We start from the raw sequence: 21,311 nt of genomic DNA, 5'->3' as shown, positions 1-21,311 counted from the left end.
TCAGAGGAAACCCAAACAAAGCCAAAACACTTTTCTGGGGTCTTTGATAGATAGATGATGTTTGTTTCATATTTAGTGAGGGAGAAATCTATTTCTGGTTTTCTTCAATAAAGTCTATAATTTTATCCTTCAATAATTTTTCTTCTTTTTTATTTTCAATTTAATTTTATTATTAGGATAGAGACAGAGAGATATTGGAGGAGCAAGAGGGAGAGAGAGAGCTAAAGAAAGAGAGACACCAGCTGCATTGCTTCACCACTCATAATCTACACCTGCTGCTGGGGACCAGAAGCTGGGACTCAAATCCTTGAGCATGGTAACTTTATTGTTTACCAATTGCACCACCACCACCCCGCCCCAATTTTATTTTACATAAATAAATAAATAGTGTTTTACTGAGAATGAAAAAAAAAAGAAAAGTAAATATATACCTTGCACTTGTACCACCTAGTGTTCATTGACTATTCTTATAATGATGCTGTGAAGATAAGGAGTGAGGGTGTCCAGAAGGACAGGCTGGAAGCAGCAGAATGGTCCAAGGGAGGAGGAAGGTAGGCAGAAAGTCAGTTGCCCCCAGGTCCTTGCATCACATTCAGAAGCCACGTGGCCATGACTTGTTCTAGCCCTTTGGCTTCCCTGGCTTCTGAGATGTTCCTGCTCATGGAGTTGCTGAGGATGCCCAGGGTCCTGACGCTGAGGTCCTGAGCACAGATGCTGTTACAGGAGTCCAACAGTCTAGGGTTACCTCTCCAGATGACTTCGGAGCTGAGAGACTGCAAGGCGTTCTGTGGCCTCAGGCCAGAGACCCTGCCTGGGACAAACACTCCAAAGTCAGCACAGGCTAGGAATCCTCTCAAGACTGAAGTGGGAGGGGCGGAGATTAGAGAAGCACCTGGAGGGACCTGGAGCAGACCTGGCTCAGTTTCAGTTCTGGTGCCGCTTGATGATCACAGGGTGCCTGCCCCACATCTCATTAAACTAAATAAGTACGTTTTATTGTATTTATGCAACAGAAAGTAAGGTACTAGAATCTCACCCACCCACCCCAGCCATAGTTTATGCATCTCATAACCAAGGTGGCTTTCACCCAGAGACTCAGTCCTGGGTAGGTCACAGTACTCTGCTTTCACACTCCCTCATGCTCACTGTGCGTGGAGAACTAGGGGACTGAGCTCAGTACTGGCCTAGGGTCCAGGCGGCTCACTTGGCAGCCTCTACAATGTAATTACAACACCTCCACCACCACCATCCGGACCCCTGTCCTTTAGCGTTTCCAGGGCTTCTGCAGAGCCAAGGTCCTGAGCTTGGAGGTCCCCACCACCTCGCCCTTAAGGACTTGGTCTGGTCAGGGGAGATCAAGGTCAAGGCACAGTCCCTCCGGGCCCCGCCCGGCAGAGGGGAGGGCCTCACGTGGCGGCCCCGCCCTAGTCCCGCCCCTTTGTCTCCCGGGGCTCTGCGCTGCGCTGGGGCTCCCCAGGACGCAACCCCACAGCTCGCCGCAGCTCCCCGCAGCTCCGCAGCCTTCCGCAGAATGCGGGGTCGACTCGGCAGGGCGGCCCGCTGGCCCGGGCGTGTGAGTTCGCTGCTGCGTGCCTTTGGGGAACAGGACGAAGCCACTGCTGCCCGAGACCGGGCGCAAGGTAAGCGCGCGCTGGGGCACGAGGCGGGGAGGAACATGGGGAGGCCCCTCCTGGAGCTCCCCGCCTGCAGTCCCGCCTCTGCAGGGAGTGAGGATGCCAGCAGCATTCCTCACTGGAGGGAATGAAACACCTCCCAGCTCCTGTTGTCTCTGGCCAAAGTGGGCCACTCTGTGACCAAACATGGGCTGCATGTGCGGTGGTCTTGTTCACTGACCTCAGAGTCCTCTTTAAGGGCTTTGGAAACCCCCTGTGCAAACTGTCAGCACGACCCAGTGTGCAGGGCATTTGAGTTCCCTGTGCCCTCGTTTCTACTTTTGTAAAATGGGGCGAGCCAGTCTTTAATTCTTGGGGTAATAGTAGTTGGGATTAAGTGAGCAACCTCCCCATCAGTTAGAATGCCACAGGGTGCATTGAACTCCCAGGAAGAATAGCAGTTTTGAGGGGGTGGGGTGGGAATAGCCTTAGGACAGCCTTCCCTCATTCCCCTGGGCAGACACCAGGTTTCCAAGCAGGTTTTCAAAGGAGCAGGTTCTCAGGAGAACAGGGAGTCCAGGAAGCTAGAAAATTGTGACCCCTCCTACCCCCCAGAGAAGCTGGGGGGTGAGGATGAGAATTAAGAGGCTGGGCTATTTATCACCAAGTTTCTAAGCACCCCACCAGGCCTGCCCCTCCAGATAGCCAGGGCTCTATATTTCCACTCAGTGCCCCCCAAGATGGTTTAGGTGGTCATTCATTACCTGTGACTTTTAGCAGGAGATGATGCCCTCCCCCATTTCAATTTTGCTTTTTACAGTGATGTTGGAAATGGGAGTTGCTACTGGCATCTATTGGGAGGAAACAGTGAAAGCTGTTCAACATCCTGCAGTGTTCAGGACAACTCCCCTCACCTCCTAGGCCCCCTTCTCCCCACCACACAGGAATGAACCCACAGAGTTGGGCCAAGTTGGAAAACTGAGATGCAGGAGGCCAAAGCGTTCAAAAGGGAGGATCATTGGGGTTCAAACAGTGGACTTATTTGACAGCTTGCTTTGTGCCAGACCCTTTGTGGTGCCCTGTGGGTGAGAAGCCTGAAGCTTTAGAACTTTTCCACTGTGGCCTCAGCATCAAAGAGGGGGTACCCCTGTTGCTGAGTCTCTCCTGAATAGCCCCTTAGACCTGAGATTGGTAAATTCTGGAGATAGCAAGAATAGCCCCTTAGACCTGGTGGTAAGTTCTGGTGGTAAGTGGAGATAGCAAGTTGAGTCAGAAGCCAACAGGTTTCCCTAGGGTGCTCATCCTCTAAGGGAGACAAACTCCTTCACTCCATAACCTGCACAACATCAGGGCACAGGTCTACAGGTATTCTCCTTAGAAAACACTCCGAGGGCCGGGTGGTAATGCATTTGGTTGACCATCCATGTTACAATGCCCAAGGACTGTGGTTTGAGCCCCTGTTCCACATCTGCAGGGGGAAAGCTTCACAAGTGGTGAAGCAGGGCTGCAGGTGTCTTGCTCCCTCTCTATATACCCCTTCCTTGATTTCTGGCTCTATCAATAAATAAAGATAAAACAAAACAAAACAACAACAACAACAAAAACTCCCCAGGCAATAACACAAGGTTACTGAGTTGAAAGCGGTACACACTTAGGTTTGGATTTAGAGAAAGGACCTTTTAAATTCTAACCTTTGTCAAGCCAGTGGTGAATTCTGAGCTGTCTCAAATATATGATCTGCCAGTGGGCATTGTGCAACTTCTGCTTTGCCAGTCACATCAGTTTTCAGGTAGTTTTAAAATAGTTCTGTGGCTTCTGTCTAGACCTTGAAAGCTGTCATTGCCAACCACTGCTAACCCATTTTTGCAGAGCAGAGAGCTGACTTTGTAGTTAGTGGGTCAGCAGATACTTATCAATCATGAGTAGGGTTCAGCCACTGATCCAGATGCTGGAGAGAGAGCAGGGTGAGCATCCATTTCTGGTCCTTAGAGGGCTTTTTTTTAGAATAAATTTTTTTTTTTTTTTTTTTAGAGTATGGGATGAGGAAAACTTGGACTTGGAAGCAAGTGAAAAGATAGGAAAAAGTATAAGGCTTGAGAGGGGAGAAGTAGGGAGCCATGTGAGTGAGAACATTCCTCTAGGAGGAAAAGCAATGCCTGAGTTACATTGCTGGGGACTAACCTGGTGGAATTGGGGGTCACTGAGCCAGGGCAGAGGACAGAAGTATACATGGTAATGTGGGAAGGCACCTGGAATCCTTGGTAAGCTGTGGGGGCTTCACAAGTGCTGTCAAGGTCTTCAACATCTGTAGGCGTTGGATCTGCATGGCCTGATGCATCTGAGAGAGATCTCTTAGCTGCCCTGTGGTGGTGGTGATTGGCATCTGGCAGGAGAGGATATGCCTGCTGCTTCCAGGAGAAAGATGAAGGCTTGTTTGAGCTTGGAGCTTCCCATTTGTGACCATATGGATTGTGGAGAGGAATGGTGCTGGTACTTACAGGTAGTCAGTGTGGGTTAGGAGTGGGAGTGGGGTGGCTGAGGTAGTGTGGTGCTGTGTTTCAGATAGGATCCCAGAGCAAACGAATTTTGTTTTGGAGCAGGGAACAATGGTCAAGTTGGACTGTGTACCTAACTTTGTATGGCTATTTCTTGTAGCTTGCATTGCATTGAGTGGCTTTTTTTTTTATTTTTTATTTTTTTAAATTTTATACCAGGACACTATCCATGGTGTCATGGGTCAAAATCTGGGGATCTGGGGCCTTTCACTTATAGGTCCTATGTGTTACAGCTGTGTCCTCTCCTAAGTAAGCCCCTTTCTTTCCTTTTAGTTTTTATTTACTTTTTTTTTTTTTGGCCCCAGGGTTAGTGCTAGGGCTCAGTGTCTGCACAACAACCCTTTTCCCTTTCCCTCACCCTTTCCTTTCCCTTCCCACCCTTGGCATGATAATGTGCTATTTCTCTGACCAGAGCTGCTTTAATTTAGGAACAAATTAGCCAATCATTCTTCCAGGCTTTGAAGTCTGATTTGGAAGCACTTACTTGTATTGGGATATTTCTGCACCAAATGAGGCTTAATCCCCCCCCCCTTTTTTTTAAAGGAAAGGCATGAGTGATGATATCATGGCATGTCCCAGCTGATGCTCATTAAACATTGTGGCTTTAGGGGTGGTTGGTGGCAGTTGGAAGCATGCCTTATTCCCTGGCTCAGAGTCTGGGTAAGAGTTAAGGTTGGGCTAAGCTCCCTGGAGCAGTAACTCTAAAGATCCACATGGGGTCCAAACTGCCCATGTCTTTTGAAATCTTAATAGTAACCAGATGTACTTCAGGTTTTTGTGGTAACAAATGATTAGGCCTTTGGAATTAAAAGGTGCATTTGTTAATTCCATGCTCATGGATTAAAAAAATTAGCATTGTTAAAATGACTTCCCTATCCAAAGCTATACACAGAGTCAGTGCAATCTGTATCAAAGTTCCACTGAATTTCTTTGAAGAAATATAACAAATGCTACAAAATTTATCTGGAACCAGAAAATACTCAGAATGACCAAAAAACTCTTGAGAAAAAGGACAAGAATGGAAACATCAGGCTTTCTGACTTCCAGTTCTACTACAGGGTTATACTAATGATGCCCGTATGACATTGAAACAAACATAGACACATAGGTCAATAGAATGGAGTGGAGAACCTGGAAATAAGCCTTCATGCCTATGGACAGTTAATTTATGATGAGGGGCCCACTATACTAAATAGAGAAAGGAAAGTCTTTTCAACAAATGGTGCTGGGAAAATTGGGTGGAGACATGAAGAATGACATAGGACTGCCACACTCCCATGCACAAAAAAGCAACTCAAAATGGATCAAAGACCTGGATGTTAGAATGGAAACAAACAAACAAAATAATACATAGAAATTCAGGACCCTGGAACTTGATGGCAGAGGACCCAGTGGGGGTTTTATTATTATGTTATACATGTACAAACTACTGTATTTAATTTCAAGTGTAAAACATTAATCCCATTAACATTTTAACATTATTAAAAAATAATAATAAAAAGAAGTTCAGGACCCTTGAAGTCCAAAGGCAGACAGCCATACCTGTCACCCTAGTTTCTCTCTTTGCCTGTCCCAGATTCCTGCGGGACCACACTGCTGCCCTTGAACCCACTACCATGGTAAGAAATAGTAAGCTGGCCAAAGCTCTCAGGCCAGGGATTGAGCTGGCTGCCTCTCGATAGCCAGAGCTGAGAGACCCCCCCCATCAGGAGAAAGTTAAGGGGTGTTAGCAGAAGAGGACCACGTGTTTCCACCTGTCCCACACCAGTTCAGGAATCCCATGCCTGTGCTCATCTGATCTGCAAAACCCACTGCTTCTAGAATTATCCTCTCACCTCAGCCTTGTTTTAGTGACATATGTGAGGCAAATTTCAAGGTCCTGGAAGTTGTGGTGGTGAATTTCGATCAGCTGAAGACCCCCTTCCTCCTTTCATCTGCCTAACTATATAGGACATTTTTTTCTCACCAAACACTGTCTTCCCTCATAAGTACTGGTATTGTTGATGAACTTGGCTATTTCAAAGGAAGTGAGTGATTTTAAGTCTTTAAAACAGATTTTTCTGATCTGTAATAGGCTTTCAGTAAATATTTGTAGAATGAAAGAAAAAGAATGAGCTGCCAATAAAAATGAATTCAGAATTAGTTACAGAATCCATCAAAATCTGTATCTTAAAAAATATAGTGAGTTGGGTAAAATTATAAAAATTTCCATTCTCATAGAATTGGAGGAACTGGAGATTCCATCATTCTTAAGCCCCATGTGATCCAAATATCTATGGCATTTAGAAGTGATAATGGTCTACTGTAGAATTCTAAAAGACATTGAACTAGCTTCATTCCTAGAAAATAACTTGCTTTCAAGTTGTTTGCAGAGATAAAGATGTCAAAACCATTCTCTATTCTACCTCCCTTATCTTAATCATGATCCACAAGAGAATCTGCAAAGGGCCTGGTGGTTGTGCATCCAGTTGAGCACACGGGTTATATGTGCAAATGCCAAGTTCAAACCCATAGTCCCTACCTGCAGGAGGGAAGCTTCAGGAGCAGTGAAACTGTGTTATAGGTAGAAAGACAAAGGTAGAGAAGAAGAGATACCATAGCATCAAAGATTCTCCATTGGGAAATCCCCATTGGTGCATGGCTCAATCTTGGGTTGTGAACATTGCAAAGCAGGCACCTTCCCAGCCACCAAGTTGCAGATGCAACCGTGACACCAACCTGACCTCCCTGGGCAGACATCCTCATCCTCATCAATGTATCCTGAAACTTCACTTCCCTAGTGCCTTATCTCACTAGGGGAAGTTAGAAATGGGCTCAGGGTATGGATCAACCTATCAACACCCATGTTCAGCAGGAAAGCAATTACAGAAGCCAAACCTTCCACCTTCTGCACCCCATAAAGATCTTTAGTCCAGGGGTCGGGCGGTGGCGCAGTGGGTTAAGTGTACTTGGCGCAAAGCACAGGGACCGGCGTAAGGATCCCGGTTCGAGCCCCAGCTCCCCACCTGCAGGGGAGTCGCTTCACGGGCGGTGAAGCAGGTCTGCAGGTGTCTATCTTTCTCTCCCCCTCTCTCTGTCTTCCCCTCCTCTCTCCATTTCTCTCTGTCCTATCCAACAACAAAGCAACGTCAACAGTGGCAATAATAACCGCAACGAGGCTGCAACAACTAGGGCAACAAAAAGGGGGAAAAATGGCCTCCAGGAGCGGTGGATTCATGGTGCAGGCACCGAGCCCAGCAATAACCCTGGAGGAAAAAAAAAAAAGATCTTTAGTCCATAATACCAGTAGGATAAAGAACCGGGAAGTTTTTAATAGAAGGGAGTGGGATATGGAACTCTGGTGGTGGGAATTGTATGGAATTGTACCCCTCTGTGGGTGCCAGATGTCGTTGTGCGCGGGCAACGGAGAAGAGAGAGAGGAAGTCCAGAGCGAAGAGGAAACACAAATCTTTATTTGCGCTGGCACCTCAGAGTTGGGTGCTAGAGAAGCAGGTTGGGCCACGTGGAGGTGGAGGTAGGGAAAATGGCCGCCTCACGCAGTAACCTTTCCTGCGTCTGAACACCGGAGTGAAGCGCTGGCAAGAGAACGAGGTGCGGAAGAAGAAAGGCTTTTATAGGAGCAGCTTTCGTGAGAATGGGAAGGGGGAGGAGTAACCATAGCACTCCAGGATAGGATAATAACTCTCATGAGAATGGGAGGGGGGAGGAGTAACCAAAGCACTCCAAATATTGCTGGGATATAGACAATGCCCTGAGGGCACAACATGGCTGAACAGGCACTCCGAGAATGTCCCAACTCTCGCGGGAACTAGCAGTAGCCTGAGGGGACAACATGGCAGATGTGACTGCATCGGCACAATTTCCCAGCACCCCTCTTCTCCTACAATCTTGTCAATCATTATTAAATCACTAATAAAAAAGTAAAAAAAAAATGAATGAATGGATACTGTATTCTCCAGTGCAGAAAGCAAATAATTGTCCTTAAAGGAAGAAAACAAGAAGAATTACACTAGAATTTCATGAATACAGTTTCCCATTAGAAATGAAAACATTCTGGATCAGGGCCAGCTCTCCTTTGAACACTGTCCCATTTCTCTCCTCCCTTTTTCCTCACCAGTGGCCCCATTGCCATTCTGTTTCTTCCACCAGATGGTACATGAGGTCTTGGCTGCCTATAGGGTTTTGTAAGAAATGGCATCTTCTGCAGCATGTCTAGTTCAGAAGCTTATTGTTTTCATGACACAGTGTGTCTTGGAGTTTTCTCTGGGTTAATAGATTCCTTGTGCTTGCTTTAGAATGTTGTGGTTTGGCCTTTGCTGCTGCTGTGGCCAGAGGGTATTCCCGGACCCGGACTCATATGGGAACATCCTCTAAGCCCTCCTGATTGACATCAGTACTCCTCACCAGGGCCCATGTGATTGATTGTTACAATTTATGTTGGTATGATGAAAAAATTCCCCAGGCTGTCTTTGCCATTCTTCTTTTTCTTTCTTTCTTTTTTTTAAAGATTTTATTTATTTATTAATGAGAAAGATAGGAGGAGAGAGAAAGAACCAGACATCACTCTGGTACATGTGCTGCTGGGGATCAAACTCAGGACCTCATGCTTGAGAGTCCAGAGCTTTATCACTTTGCCACCTCCCAGACCATGCCATTCTTAATAAAAGTAGTCTGAAGTCCCTCTTTTTTCCAGATATCTTGAAGTATCCTGATACTTTCTTCTTTTAATATTTTATCTTGGGTAGAGCGAGAGAGTAAGTGAGAAGGAAGGGGGTGATAAGAAGAGAGAAGGATACCTTCAGCACCTCTTCTCTGCTCATGAAACTTCCCCCAGTAGGTGGGGGACCTGAACCCCACATGTGCCACTTCCTACAAAAGTGGAATTTTGTTGCTTTGGTTAAAAGTATTTTCCTTGTATCAGCTGACTATTTGGATTTCTGTGAGCTGCCTTCTTCTGTATTTTGCCATCTTTCTATGTATGAGTTGTTAGTTCTTTTCAAAAAGTTAATTTCAGGTAGGTAAAATAGCGAAATGATTATGCAAAAAAACAAACCAAAACAACAGACAAAACCTCTCATGCCTGAGATTCCAAGCTTCCAGATTCAATCCCCAGCACCACCATAAGCTAAAGCTGAACAGTGCTCTAGTAAGAAATAAGCACATTTATTGAGGACTGACAAAGTAGCTCACTGGGATAGTGTGCTGCTTTTCATGTGTATGACCCTGTTTTGAAACTGACCTCAACCACTTTGGTGCTATGGTTTCCTTTACTCTCTCTGTCTCTATGAAAGGAAAAAACAAACAAACGAAAAAAAAACAACCAACTTCATTGAGGGTTGGGCAGTAACTCACTTTTTTTTAAAATTTATTTTTATTAATGATTTAATATTAATTTACAAAGTTACAAGACAACAGGGGTATAACTCCACACTGTTCCTTCCGCCGCCAGAGTCCTGATTCCCCAATTCCTCCATTGTAAGCTACAACAGTTCTCCTAAGATTACAGATACGTTAACTACTATTTCTACAATTATCTGTCTACATTTGTATATAATTGCCCATTTTTTTTTAAAGGTCTATCTTCTCTTTCTTTCCAAGTCATACATATACCTATTAGGACAACCAAATTTCCCTCAGTATTTCTTCTTTCTTTGGGTTCTGATGTTGGAGTTTAGAACCCTCTGGTCATCTTACCCTTATCAGTTCTCCTCCATTGGGAATATGAATCAAAATTATTTTTTCGGTGAAGAAGGTGGGAGTTCTGGCTTGTGTAATTGCTTCTCCACTGGACATGGGCATTGGCAGGTTGATCCATACCCCTAGCCTGTTTCTATCTTTCCCTAATTGGGTAGAGCTCTGAAGAGGTGAAGTTCTGGGACACATTGGTGAGGTCGTCTACCTAGAGAAGTCAGTATAGAATCATAGTAGCATCTACAACTTGGTGGCTGAAAGGTAGCAAAATATAAAGTGGGGGAAAATGGTTAATGAGCAGGAATCAAAAAGTAGGAGTAGAGAAAATGAGAATAGGGATCTTAGGGTGGAAGGAAGGTAGGAAGTCTATTTTAGGCATGTTCCTATGTGTCCATGACTATTATAGTTCTTGCTTGTAACTTACTTGTTAAAGTGCACACAATTTCATGCTTGAGGGCCCGAGTTTAAGCTCCTGCTCCCTAACTGCAGGGGGGATCTTCACAAGTGGCCGAGCAGTGCTGAAGATATCACTGTCTATCTCTCCCTCCTTTCCATATCTCTCCTTCTCTATCCCTCATCCTTACAAAATAATAACAAAAAAGATGACTGCTAGAAGTAATGAGGTTGTGTAGGCCCCAAGTCCTATTGATAATCCTGATGGCAATAAATCAGAATGGGTGGGGATGGAGAGACAGCATAATAGTTATGCAAAAGACTTCTTTGTCTGAGGCTCTGAGGTCCAGGTTTAATTTCCAGTACTACCACAAGGCAGAGCTGAGCAGTGTGCCCTGGTTTCTCTCTCTTTCTCTGTACATGAGTAGAAGCTTGACTCTGACCCATCAGTGAGAGCTGTGTTGCCTTTACTTATTTATGAGAGATAGGAGGAGAGAGAGAACAAAGCATCACTCTGGCATATGCAGTGTTAGGGATCAATCTCGGGACCTCATGCTTTAATTCACTGTACCACCTTGTGGCTACTGAGCTGCCTGTTAAGAACTTGGTGTTACTGACCCATTAAGCCATAAAGTTGGGTTTACATTCCATCATCAAATGGAAATGGTAAGCAAGTCAGAGCAGACTCTAAAGGCATGAGTCAGTTACAAGGCCTTCTCTCCCAGTCCTCCTGGGTGATCATAGGTTGAATTCCCCACAGTCAGATGATATGGTTTATCAGAAAGATAGCAGGCAGTGGAGGGAAAACAGTGGATAGAAAATTCTAGGCCATGTATTCACTTGGATACTTTGCTGGGAAGGGTAAATGGACCAATGTGTAATTATTACTGATTGATGGGGCTGTGGCCAACAGTTCAGCCTGATGGTTCTGGACTTGGAAGGAATGTGATTAGAAGATTGGCAAGAAAGCTATTTGCAGAGAGGTATGTAAATAGACCAAATAGGCAGAAAATGTGAAGATATTGTGTCACAGTTGCTTGCTCATCAAGGATTCCTGCAGCAGATGGGAATTCTCATGAGCAAATGGATAGAATGACCCATTTTGTGGCAACCAGTCAGCCTCTTTCTTCAAGCGGAGGTGGGGTTCTCCAGGTGGCTTCCTGTGCTCTGAATCAGCATCTGGTGTGTGGTGCTATTTCTCCCACAGCCAGAACTCATGGTTCCAAAAACAGGGGTTAGACCTGGGCATGGACCTACTTGCTTTCCCCTTTTTCTTCTAGCGTTTGCCCTTCTTCCGTAGCCAGTTAATGGCTTTGAAAGTGACTGGGATCCATGTGGATTCAGTCGGCTAGGAAGGATCGTCAGTTTCCCCAATGAATGGGTACTCACGGGATGCACCACGGGAAGGTCGATCCAATGCTTTCCCCTTAGACCTGGTAGCAATATTGTGCTTCCTTTCCTCATAAGTGTATGTTCTGCAGCTTGGGAAGGAGTATAATGGATTTACAGTCATGAGGTCCTGAGTTCAAGCCTCAACACCGCATGTGCCAGGGTGATGTTCTGGTTATCTCTCTGTCATTAGTATATTATTTAATTTAATTGCATTCATTTACTTATGCCTGCATTCATTCACTGATTAATTTAGATAGAGATAAAAGCAGAGAATGTAGATAGCTAGTAGGCATATTTTAGTTAAATTCCAAAGGGCCTGTGGCTATACTAGTTTTTTTTATTTCCTTTTTTTTTTTTTTTTTTGCCCCTGAACCTGAAATCTGATATGCCAGTGGATCCAAGTTATTGTCTGGGAAGATGATGTCATGGCTGGAAAAAGGACCAGAAAGGGGAGTCAGGTTGCCGTGGACCACCACAGTGGATGAGCAGCAGGAGGGTCAGGGGTCTCGAAGGCAACCTTCCCCGGTGGGTCAGGAGTCGGCGCGAGGGAGAACAGATAGACACCACACTCTGTTGGAGGGTGAATCTGGACTCATTTTAATAGTGAAACTGTATTAGCTTTTATACTTTTCTTAGGTTACATTTAGGTTGCCTAAACAACCAGCTTAGTCTTGTGGCTTTGGTAGGCTACATGTTACTCCCCTATAACTGTAAAGAATGGTACAATACTTAGTATCACCCTGTTCTCAGGGGAGGTCATATCCAGAATTGTTTTTGACTTTTGCTGAGGGCTTTTTCTATCATTAATCTTCTATGGGGGGCATACAGATCTTTGCCTAGTCATGGACCACTGCTCATCTAGGTCTGGTACAGTTTAACTATTAATCTTTCTTTGTTTCAATAAGTCAACTTGTACCAGGGAGGCCTCAATCTCTGCATTCTTTCTTTGAGGGGCAGGTAATAACATGACTTCTTTTATCCGTCTATGTTGACCCACCTTCCCCACTTTCATAATGTAACTTTCAAATATGCCCCTGTGTAAGGGAGAGGGGGTGCTTCTGATTCTCCATTCCCACCAGGCATTGCCAAAGCACTATTAATCAGTTGTGACAGTATAATTATTTGTAGCAATAACGGGAGGAGAATGCATCGACCCATTCTCGTCCTCCTGCCCAGCTTCCTTGAAGTCTGAATGCAGGTCCAGAGGAGATGACCCTGTCAGGATCCCTGGCGATCATGACGGGGCGGCGCATCAGGTGGTAGCACAGCGGGTTAAGCGCATGTGGCGCAAAGCACAAGGACCAGCATATGGATCCCAGTTCGAGCTCCCTGCTCCCCACCTGCAGGGGAGTCGTTCACAGGAGGTGAAGCAGGTCTGCAGGTGTCTATCTTTCTCTCCCCCTCTCTGTCTTTCCCTGCTCTCTCCATTTCTCTTTATCCTATCCAACAACAATAAATACTACAACAACAATAAAAAACAACAAGGGCAACAAAAGGGAAAATAAATAAATATTAAAAAAAACATTAAAAAAAAAAAGACCAGAAAGCTGGATTAGGGAAGAGAGTAGCTCCCTAATATGGGGAAGGGGTATAAATATTGTTGACTGTAAACCCCATCAATTTGATGTGATCTGGGGCCCATAGTCAGCTTAGGAGCCTATGTGACCTCTGCATCCCTGTAGATCTGAGCTTACATTCTGTGGTCATGAGTAGGAACATTCCGAGCTTCCCCAATGTCGACCCATCTTCCTCAGGTGTAGCATAGAGTATGCTGTCCATCCTCCCTGCGGAGGATGGAACATTCTCTGTTGTTGTTGATCCAAGTTGAAGGCAAGTCCTATGGGGGCCCACAAAGGGGTCTATTTTGTTGTTCCTCATAGAAATGACTGGTAACAGTGGAGAGAGGGATTATTTGAGGTCTAGGGCCATCAGGTCTGTTTGAGAATCTCAGGACTCCCCGATTATGGCCCCAGCTAATGGAATGGCCTGATAGTGACTGAAGAGTCATCATTAAAGTATGCCAGTCTCTTGCCTTTATTCAGCTTTTGCAGTCCTTGCTTTGCTAAGGTTAGCTTTGGAGTGTATGAGAGAACTATAATAGGAAGTAGGTGAGAAGGGTATCTAAGTCTAAGTAGACACTATTTCATTATGACCTTGATACTGACTCACTACAGACTATTGCGTATTTTTGCTTTCAGGTATATATTAAGGACCGCCACCCCCAACTCTTCATCTGCACTATTCCAGCCCTTAGGTCCATGATTAGTCAACAATTTGTTTGGCTTTGTATGTTAACTCTCTTGTCAACCACCAGGTTTCAGATGCTAGCATGATGCCAACCAGACTTCCCTGAATAGACAACCTCACCAGTGTGTCCTGGAGCTCCACTTCCCCAGACCCCTTCCCCACTAGGGAAAGAGAGAGGTAGGCTGGGAGTATGGATCAACCTGTCAATGCCCATGTTTAACAGGGAAGCAATTACAGAATCCAGACCTTCCACCTTCTGCATCCCACAATGATCTTGGGTCCATACTCCAGAGGGTTAAAGAATAGGAAAGCTATCAGGGGAGGGGATGGGATACAGAGTTCTGATGGTGGGAATTGTGTGAAGTTGTACCCCTCTTATCCTACGGTTTTGTCAATGTTTCCTTTTTATAAATAAAAATATATTTTTTAAAAAAGCAGAGAATGAAAGAGATCACAGCACCCAAGCCTCCTTCAGTGCTGTGGGTGCTAGACCTAAATCTAATTTGTGTACATGGCAAAGTAGTACACTATCCAAGTGGGCTATTTCACCAGCTCTTTGTTTTTATTGATTAATTATTTTTATTTTTGTCAGAGCACTGCTCAGTTCTGGCTTACGGTGCTGCAGAGGTTTGAACTTGGGACCATGGAGCCTCAGTTATGTCTTCTTTTTTTTTTTTTTTGTAACCAGGGTTACTGCTAGGGATTGATATGTGCCTGATGAATCCACCTGTCTTAGTGGCCATCTTCTCCCCCTCTTTTCTCCTTTTACTTGATAGGACAGAGAAGTTGAGGGAGGAGTAAAGAGGGAGAGAGAAAGGAATACCTGCAATACCACTTCACTGCTCATGAAACTCCCCCCCTCCCTGCAAGTGGGGACCTGGACTTGAGCCCAAGCCTTTGTGCATGGCAATGTGTATGCTCAAGTAGGTGCATTGTCACCTGTCCCCCTTGGGCATTCCTTTCTGCATAACCATTATGCTATCTCCTGAACCCTGTAAAATTCATATTTAGGTGCTGGGTGGTGGCATACCTGGTTGAGCACAGTTGCTGTAACACACAAAGACCTATATTGAAGCCCCTGACCCATACCTAAAAGGGATAACGAGGGGGGGGGGTATAGCTATTTGCTTATACAGATTCACAAGTGGTGAAACAGTGCTACAGGTGTCTCTCTCCCTCTCTACCTTCCTCCATTTCTCTGTTGCAGTCTAAAATAAATAAAATTATTCTTAAGAAGTAATTGTATGATGGCCATGCAGCAGTATACCAGGTTAAGTGCACATAGTATGATGTTTAAGGACCCGTGCAGGGATCTGGGTTCAAACCCCTGGCTCCCTACCTGCAGTGAATCGATGAAACAGGTCTGCAGGTGTCTTTCTTTCTTCCTCTCTATCTTCCCCTCCCCTCCCACTTTTTCTCTGTCCTTGCCAAAAAAATAAAAATTCGGAAAAATGGCCACAGGAGTAGTAAACATAGTACAGGAGAGCCCCAGTGATAACCCTGCAGGGTAAAAAAAAAAAAAAAAAGTAATTGTATGCTCTTTTGGCCTCAGTGTCTTAGTGCTAGGTAATAGTTCACCAGGTATAGTGTCTGCACTGTGATACATGTAGCCCAGGTTTGAGTCCTAGCACTACCACTTGGGAGGTGCTGCAGTGTCTTTCCTGTCACCTTGCTTGGAACAGTGAAATTCCATTTATGCCAGACCTATACCCACATATAGTAAATTAATAACTAAAGGTCTATTTCCAAATGGAGAATGTGTCCACCAGTGATTCCACTGGGCTGGGAGTTAAGACTGGAAGTGAAATCCCTTTGAGCTCCTAATGCCTCAGAATAAAGAGGAGTTACGGTGTTGGCTGGGGCCACCCTTACTGCTCCGCAGTGGAGGCAAGAGATCCAAACTGTGATATAGAGACTCATTCAGGCCACTCTAAGGATCCCACACCCTGAGACTGAGAACAGTGGAAGCTATTTGCCTATACAGACAAGTCTTAATGATTCAGACCCTCAGGGAATGAAGGTTTAGGTCAGCTCCCAAGGGAAAGAACTGAGCTACTTGCTGAGGGCCAAGAGACTACTGGAGTCCTGGAAAAACAGTTACAGTTATCGCAAAGACCTTGAGAAGTTACATAAATTGTTGTGGCTATGTACATTTTTTCCTGATTTACACACATGTATGCATGTGTCTGTGTATATATCACATATTAATTAAATTTCTTTGTTTTGTTTTCTTCTTTTTTTTTACCATGAAATGTATTGACTTTATATTGGTACTCAAATATTGTTTATTTATTTTACAATTTTTTAAATTTATTTATTTTAATGAGAGAAACATACAGAGAGCTAGAGAGACTAGAGCACTGCTCAGCTCTGGCTTATGGTGATGCTGGGGATTGAACCTGGGACCTTAGATCCTCAGGCATGATAGTCTGTTTGCATAACCATTATGCTGTCTTCCCAGCCCTATTTTTTTTTTTTTTTTTAAATATTTGTTACATAAAGAGAATTTCACATGTAGGAGAGAGAGAGAGAGGGAGAAGCTAGAGCACCACTGGCATATGTGACTGAACTAGGAGCCTCGGACATAAGTTTTGGTACTCTCCCAACTGAACTATTCCCACAGCTGCAAAATATTATTTTTATTTCTTGTTTTTTAATCTTTCCTCTTGCCTTGATGATATGAAATGATCTTTTTGTCCAGTTCCCATACAGCCCTCCTCGTACATATAACGCACGTAGATGAGGTTAAGCACAGAGTCCAGTTCCCATACAGCCCTCCTCATACATATAACGCACGTAGATGAGGTTAAGCACAGAGGCTTGTCTGCTCTTGAGAAGACTGCCCCTCAGCTTGGCTTTCAGCTGGCATCTGAACACTGCGCTGGCTTCTCTCCTTCTCTGACTGGTGAAAGCGGCTATATGGGGGTCTAGAAAAGTGGTCCATGTGAAGTAGGGAGGATCATAGGACAGCCTTCAACAACATACCCTGGGCCCAGGTCTCTAATGAGTATGCCTGGTAAAACAGAGAAGCTAAAGGCTAACTTTTTAAAAAAAAAAGTTATTTTCCATTTTCTTTATTTATTGAATAGAGACAGTCAGAAATTGAGAGGGAAGGGGGAAAGAGAGGGAGACAGAAAGAAAGATACCTGCAGCCTTGCTTCACCATTTCTGAAGCTTTCCCCCTGCAGGTGGGGACTGGAGGCTTGAACCCTGGTCTTTGTGCATGATAACATGTGTGCCCAATCAGATGTGCCACCACCTGGCCCCAAGATTTACTTCTGAGTTGAAGAAAAGAAATGCAGTTGGCTGCAGTCTTCCCCCTCCTTTCAGCACAAACAGGGCTTTCTAATGCTGTATTCAAAATAGCCTTGGTCAGCAGCCTTAGAATTTGCTCCTTCTGCCCAAGAGTCTGCTGATAACCTAGACAAATTGTACTCTCTTTATATAGAAAAGTGAATATATAACCTGTCAAGCTTGTTGCTATGAGTTACTCTAAGGAAGTTAATAATTATATAAAAAACCAAATGCTATAGTCCTTGGGGCTCAGTTTTTGGGGGTACAAACCTGCTAATTCCGGCATTAAATAAAGTTTCTTGTCTAATTGTCTCAGTGTGTCCTTTCTCTTTGCCTGAGAATCCAATAATACTGGGACACATTTCACATGTTTTGTCTCAGCTCCTTGCTGGAAGTGTTGAGTGAGTCAGGGAGAGGATTATGGAAGCAGGTGGCTGATTTTCTTGGAACTTTATCCTGTGTGTCTTCTCCCTTTGCTGGTGGCACTCTGGGGCCTTTGCTGTAGTCTTGACTGAGTCTTCCTGTTGCATCCCCAAGCCTAGGTTGGAGTAGGAGACCCCTGTACAGTAGCCGTCGGTTCTCTCCTATTACCCATCTACCTTCCCCACTAAAGATAATCATCCCAGTGCTGCAGCAGCTGCTAGCTCACTTGTGTGCATGATATGTAGCTGAGTCCATAGCACTCAATAGAGGCCTTGTTGGTTCTGCAGTGTTACTGATGGCAGAGTTGCAGGCTGTCACCGTTTTCTCTTTTTATTGCATAGACAAAGCCACCACCTGACTTGCTGAGGTGGTATTTGTTCTGACGTAAAGCCTTGGACTTCTTTCCTTAAAAATACGTGTGTGTGTGTGTGTGTGTGTGTAACTTATTTATTTCAATGATATATATATATATATATATATATATATATATATATCTGAGAACTGTTCAGCTCTGGCTTATGATCGTGCTGGAGATTGAACCTGGAACCTCAGGCATGAAAATATTTTTGCATAACCATTATACAGTCTCCACAGCCCTCTACCTTCTCTTCTAAAAGAAGATTTAGTGGGGTGGGGGGGCTGCAACAGGTGATTCATTCAGTTAGAATTCACACGTCTACATGTACCCCGAACCAGGACTGATTCTCAGGCCACCACATGAAGGTACCTGCAGGGGGATGGGGTTTGCAAGCTATGAAGTGGTCCTGTGCTACCTCTTCCTATCTCACTGTCTTTCCCCCTTTGTTTCTCTCTCTCTCTCTCTCTAACTAAATAAAAATGACAATAGAGGTGTTGGAGTTGTGCAGTTATAACCCTGGTGGGAAAAAAAAAATCCAAAACTTAAAAATAAAATGCATCATATAGCAGTCCCCTGCCCTACTCCTACAGTCAGCGATTTTCTCCTCTCAGATTGCAGGAAGGAAACCTGAAGCCCCTTCACACACGTTTCTACTTGTTTTTGTTTTAATTTTTTTTAATCTTTATTTATTTCACAGAGACCTCCAGAAATTAAGAGGGAGACAGAGAGACACCTACAGCTCTGCTTAACCACTTGTGAAGCTTTCCCCCTGCGGGGGGGGGGGGGGCAGGGGCTCGAACCTGGGTCTTTGTGCACTGTAACATGTGCACTCAACCAGGTGTGCCACCACCCGGCCCCACATGTTTCTATTTCAAAGGTCGCTGTGTTTTCTTCAAAGAACATCCTATTTCAGAATGCCTAGACACTTCACCATATTGGGAGGTATTGAGCCATTTACACATGCAAAACCTGAAACGATATAGTCCTATTGGTTTATTTTTGTTTTTTGTCTTTCCTTGCAATTGGACTTGAGTCACTGGAGATGCCTATAAAACTTAGATGGAGAAGAGTGCTGCCAATATTTTCCTCTAAGCATTTGATAGTTTCTGGTCTAACATCCAGGTCCTTGTTCCATTTAGAGTGTCTTGCAGAAAATTGAAAACTTTTACTCATGTATCAAAAAGTGTATTCACTGTAAACTGTTAATCTCCTTCCTGGGGTGGGGGGACTTGAAATGAGTTGTGCTTTCCTTCCTGAGCCCTATTACTGGCCCCATATATGGTGTCTAAGTTTCCTGGTGGGCATCCTTGGTGGTCACCTTCTCAGCACTAGTGGAAGTGTCCTTGCATTTCCTTTCTCTCTGACCTGCCACTGGAATTCTCTCCATCTGCAGCCAGTCTCCTGAAAGTGGGTCTTCTCCCACTATCTGGGTGATGGCTGCTATTCAGGGCGGGAGGCTCACAGCCTCTTACCCAGAAGGTCAGAACCAAAGTCAGGTCCTGTCTCAGATTGGGTTCCCAGTGTAAGTCTGAGGATTCATCTCATCTGTGAGCATCCAAATCATCTGTAATAATAAAACATCATCTCTAACTAAATCTCCTTAATTATAAGCTTGCTGCAAATTTCTGTTATTGTTTTTATTTACATGACTTTGCTATTTGTTCTTTTTTTTACAATTCATGAAAAAAAATCTTGGTAAATTAGTTTCAAGTTGGACTGGAGTTGGTGTATCAAAGTAAAAGACTCTGGGTGAGGGGGGTGGGTTCAGGTCCTGGAACATGATGGCAGAGGAGGACCTCGTGGGAGCTGAATTGTTATGTGGAAAACTGAGAAATGTACAAACTACTGTATTTTATTGTTGACTGTAAACCATTAATCCCTCAATAATGAAGTTAAAAAGTTAGTTTCAAGTTTTAGCCTCTTGAATTTGAATTATAAAGATAAGAGGAGATAATCCTCTCATTAGTTAAAGTCAGAAAACTTAGAAAATTATGGTCATGGGTATAAATGTAAATGTATTTTTAAACCTTTTTTTTTTTAAATATATTTTCACGAGAGAAGGGAAAAACCTGAACCCTTGTCAACTCTGGCTTATGGTGGGGCCTGGATTGAGCCTAGAACCTCTGAGACTTCAGCATGAAAGTTTGGTGTTATCTCCTATGCCTTATTTATTTATTATGCACCATTGGGGATCAAACCTAGGACCTTAGCCTTACATAATATATTTTTCTTAGGGCTGGGGAGATATAATGAATCTGCAAAAGACTTACATGCCTGAGACTCTGAGGTTCCAGGTTCAGTCCCTAGCACTACCATAAATCAGAGCAGAACAGTGTTCTGCTCTTGGCCTCTCTCTCTCTTTCTCTTTTTCTCCTCCTTCTTTCTCTTTCCCTACTCCTTTTTCTTCTTCTCTCTCTCCTCCTACTTTCTTCCTCTCTCTCTCTCTCTCTCTCTCTCTCATTAAAATGTATAAATATGGCCAGGTTGTGGCACACCTGGTTGAGTACCCTTGTTATAATGCAAGCTCCCAGTCCCCACCTGCAACTGGAAAGCTTCATAAGCAGTAAAGTAGTGCTGCAGGCGTCTCTCTTTCTTGTTGTCTCCCCCACACTTCTCAATCTCTGTCTTTGTCAAATATATAATAAAAATAAAAATTTGGTTTTTAAAACATAATACAATTTCTAAATTGCTGCCAGAGGCTCAGTGCCTGCACAATAAATCCACTGCTCGTAGTGGCTTCCCCATTTTTTCTTTCTTAATAATAGAGATTGAAGTTGAGAGGCGAGAGAGAGAAGAGAGAAAGAGAGAGAGAGAGAGAGAGAGAGAGAGTGAGAGAGAGAGAGGCCTGCAGTACTGCTCACCACTTGTGAAGCCTCCTCCTTGCAGATGGAGACCAGAAACTTGAACCCCAGTCTTTCCATATGGTAACATGACTGAAGAATATTTTAAATGATCCTTTGTGCTGACTTTGTATGGAGATCACAGAAAGGCCATTCTCCTGTCGGTAGAGCAGTGATTCTCACATCAGCTGGTGCCAAGCACTGGCCTAGTTCTGTCCTCCCACCTGCTCCTTCTTCTGTATGTTTGTGTGGGAGCTATGGCCCCATTTAAAAGGTGAAGGAAACTAAGGCTGTTGGAGTATTTTCCCTAGATCTTATGGTTAGGGGAGTTGAGTTTGAACTCAGGCAGCTTACTTTGGTAAGCACTGGATTCAGTCTTTTTCCTGTCTTGCTTCATTTCTATAAACCTTTGTCAGTTAATTAATCTTTCAAGCAACCCTGGGGTGTGAACTCAAGGCCCTATAGATGTGCAGTACCTCTGATGAGTGGATTCTCTTTTTCCATT

General features: G+C 44.3%; 1 protein-coding gene across 1 annotated transcript in view; it reads left to right on the top strand.

Annotated features, from left to right (window-relative positions):
• Nucleotides 1–1,497: 1,497 nt before the first annotated feature.
• Nucleotides 1,498–21,311, top strand: part of PHACTR3 (phosphatase and actin regulator 3) — a 304,918-nt gene continuing 285,104 nt past the window's right edge. The window contains exon 1 of the mRNA XM_060180936.1: nucleotides 1,498–1,640. Coding sequence (XP_060036919.1) covers nucleotides 1,532–1,640 — 109 coding nt within the window. The 5' untranslated portion in view covers nucleotides 1,498–1,531. The remainder of the gene's footprint in view (nucleotides 1,641–21,311) is intronic.

The sequence above is a fragment of the Erinaceus europaeus genome, chromosome 1, assembly GCF_950295315.1.
Source record: "Erinaceus europaeus chromosome 1, mEriEur2.1, whole genome shotgun sequence".
NCBI classification, from domain to species: Eukaryota; Metazoa; Chordata; class Mammalia; order Eulipotyphla; family Erinaceidae; genus Erinaceus; species Erinaceus europaeus.
This window is presented reverse-complemented; position numbering and strand designations above follow the sequence as displayed.